Source organism: Asparagus officinalis, chromosome 1 (assembly GCF_001876935.1).
Source record: "Asparagus officinalis chromosome 1, Aspof.V1, whole genome shotgun sequence".
NCBI lineage: Eukaryota > Viridiplantae > Streptophyta > Magnoliopsida > Asparagales > Asparagaceae > Asparagus > Asparagus officinalis.
This window is the reverse complement of record NC_033794.1, coordinates 36,381,983-36,385,267: the sequence shown is the minus strand read 5'-3', so window position 1 is coordinate 36,385,267 and position 3,285 is coordinate 36,381,983. Positions and strand designations below refer to the sequence as shown.

The 3,285-nt window shown below is 40.5% G+C and overlaps 1 protein-coding gene across 1 annotated transcript; it reads left to right on the top strand.

The window, feature by feature from the left end:
- LOC109822788 (protein PYRICULARIA ORYZAE RESISTANCE 21-like) lies at positions 388 to 2,220 on the top strand. The gene is made up of 3 exons (XM_020389035.1): positions 388 to 480; positions 1,263 to 1,344; positions 1,444 to 2,220. Exons 1-3 carry the CDS (start codon positions 469 to 471, stop codon positions 2,130 to 2,132), a joined length of 783 nt encoding a protein of 260 aa, XP_020244624.1. The 5' UTR covers positions 388 to 468; the 3' UTR covers positions 2,133 to 2,220.

Below are 3,285 nucleotides of genomic sequence, written 5' to 3'. Positions count from 1 at the left end.
TTCTTCCTCTCTTTTGCTACAGTATAGTGGGCTCACATAGGGTCACTGCACTGTAGCAAGAGAGGGGGAGTGTGGTTGGTGGTATGTCTAAGGGTGTGCCTGTAGCGCCCCCCTTTGCAAAAAGGACAATGATAGGGGCGCATCTCCAACCATATCCTCAACCACACCCCCTCTCTCATTTGCCACAGTGCACCGGATCCCATATGAGATTTTTAAAATCTCATGTATGACACTGTGTACTGTAGCAAATGAAAGAAGGGGTGTGGTTGAGATTGTGTGTGCGCCCCTAGTGTCACTCCTGTAAAAACCAAGTAATTTGGTTCACACGTCTCCATCCAGTGACGTCACCCTTTTGTGCTCACAAGCCACCTAAATAAATAAGCAACTGAGGTGACCTCCTCAATTGCTCTCTCTTCATCCTCATCTCTCTCTCTCTCTCTCTCTCTCTCTCGGTCACAGGTTCAAGCTATGGGAGATAAGGTACTATCCTTTGGCTCATTCCATTGCTCTTGTGATTTTTTTCCCCCTGGTTTCTCTTAGTTTCTAATAATTCCACGCCGCCGCTATCCCGTGATCTACAAATACAAATCTAAAACAAATTTGTGATGCCTAATTTTATTTGTTAGTGATGACAATTTCCGATTCCCTTGTCATTTCCTTGTAGCTTTTATATATATATGGCAGTTCACAATTAGATTACTTCGTTTATATTCAACATATATATACACCCTGAATGATTCTGCCTCAAAATCACAAGGGTAAAGCACCATTTTTTTATTAAAAAAAAGGGGGGTAAATTACACTAAATCCCCCGAGAACTTTCTGCATTTTCTAGTAAATATCTAATAACTTTCAGAATCGCATTAAATCCCCAATAACATTTGCAGAAAGACCTAAATATCTTTTGGGTAAATTACACTAAACCCCCAATAACTTTCAAAATGTCTTTTTATGTTGCTTTTCGGCTCAAAATGATGGGGGCTGTCTGCAAAATGCGAAAGTTTATCGGGGGCATTGCAATTCCAAAAGTTATTTGGGGTTTAGCGTAATTTACCCAAAACAAAATATTGCTTTTTTTTTTCTAATGGAAAATATTGCTTTTCTTTCACATAATTTTCCTTTTTCGCTTCTTCTCTTAAATCAATCACAAACTTATCCCTTATAATACCAGAGCAATGGATGTACAGAAGCTTATAATTATATTTTCTTCAGACCCTTTTTTTTGGGGGGGCAAATAATACTTTCTTCTGACTTCATCGCAGACGTCCACTATACTCTTGAAGGTTGACCTTCAATGCCACCGTTGTTACAAAAGGATTAGAAAAACAATATGCAAGCTGCAAGGTAATTAACACTCTCAAACTCTTACCTCTCACATTTTATACTATATACGCAGACCAACTTATAACAGAAGTTTCTAAGTTATTAATTCTCATATATTAGAGAGAGAGAACATCCAAAGCATCATTTTCGACGAAAAATCCAACTCCGTTACAATCTCCGGCCCGTTCAACCCTAAAAAAGTATGCAAGAAACTATGTTGCGAAGCTTGCAATATCATCAAAGACATCCAAATTAAAGACAACAAAGAGAAAGAGAAGCCTAAAGATGCTAAACCGGCTGATAAGCCCAAGGATGCTAAACCGGCTGAACCGGCCAAATCAAAGGATGACAAGCCCAAGGATGCTAAACCGGCTGATAAGCCCAAGGATGCTAAACCGGCTGGTAAGCCAAAGGATGACAAACCGGCTGAACCGGTCAAATCCAAAGAGGACAAGCCCAAGGAGTCTGAACCTAAGGCCGATAAACCCAAGGCATACGAAGCATATCCTCCGATATCTGAACCGGTTTTCATGTATTCTGGGTATCAAACTGGACCGGTTTGGTCCAGTTCTAGTTGTGCTTGTGCAGGTCAACCTTGGTATGACGGGTACTATGGGGGTAACAGGTATTGTCGTTGCGCAGCGGGTTCAGGCTCGGGTTATGGTTGGATGCCACAAGGCCCAATAGGCCAAGCAGGCCCAATTGGCCCACAGGGTGTGGTTTACGGGCAGCCTGTTTATGGTGGGTACAAGGACTCTCACAATTTCTTTTGCGAAGAGGATCCGCAGGCTTCATGCTCTATCATGTAATATGTAATTTGCATTACTTATACGTATATATATCTCCGATAGTTTCCTTTCAAGAGCAACGATGCCGGTTTATTCTTCATTTGTTCAATAGATGTGTTATTGACGCAACACCACATCTAGAGTACAGCCGCGCTTAATTGTTGTGTTACTAAGGTAACACTTTTAGTTAGTGGTACGTGTTAGGACATATCAAGTAGTAAGCACGTGAAAGGAGTCACCGGCCGCCGTTTACTGTTTTTGTTTGTATCACGTATTATGAGGTTGATGAGATGGTTAATATTTGATCTTTATAAATTACAGCAACAAAAGGTTATTGGTGAATGTTTTGACTGGAGTTGTGTTGGGATTGATGATCGGGGAGTGTTAAATTATGGTATTTATGAGCTGGTTGCATAATAAGCAAGCAAAAAGGGACGATGACCCTTTGTCGGCCTTAGCGTGGGCCAACTGAATTATGCGTCATCGTTGCGCTTTTGCTTGGGCCAATGACTCCAGTAATAAGATGAACACCGAGGTTTGCAAATATTGTGCGTAAAAGAAGCTTTGCGTGACTGGTATCATTTAAAAAGATGTTTAGATGTGCTCATTGAAGTGTTAATAGATACGTTCTAATGCGTTTGATGGGAACTATGAGCTTAGGAGAGAGTCCAAGAGTTTGATGTGATCAATTAATTCGTATTTATCACCACTTTGAAAAGAGCCAAAAGTTTTAGTAGTTGAGAGCGAGTCGGCCCAACTGTAAATTTAGCCATACTCTAATTTGATGACTAATCTGGTTTAAGTAGTTGGGGGACCGGTAGGATGTCATATCGCCTAGGATCTCTATATGCTTCTACAAAGTTGCAATCACTCTGTTTCCAGATTGTCTCCATCATAAGCAGAAGATTCTCCTATTTAACAATCGTATTATACGTACTCTTTCTTTCCTGAACAAAAAATCCTTCCCTTAATAATCTTTTTTTTCCCCCCCTCCATTTTTTTTGTCAGTTCTCTGAACAATCTTCAGTTGATGGAAAATCATCTATTAGGCTTGTTGATGAATGGACAGGACACGCTTATCATGAAGAAAATATCTAGTGTTCTCCGTTCCTGGCATTAATGATGCGGCAAAAATCAATTGTTCCCCTCCACCGACGTCAGTTTGACTTGATCC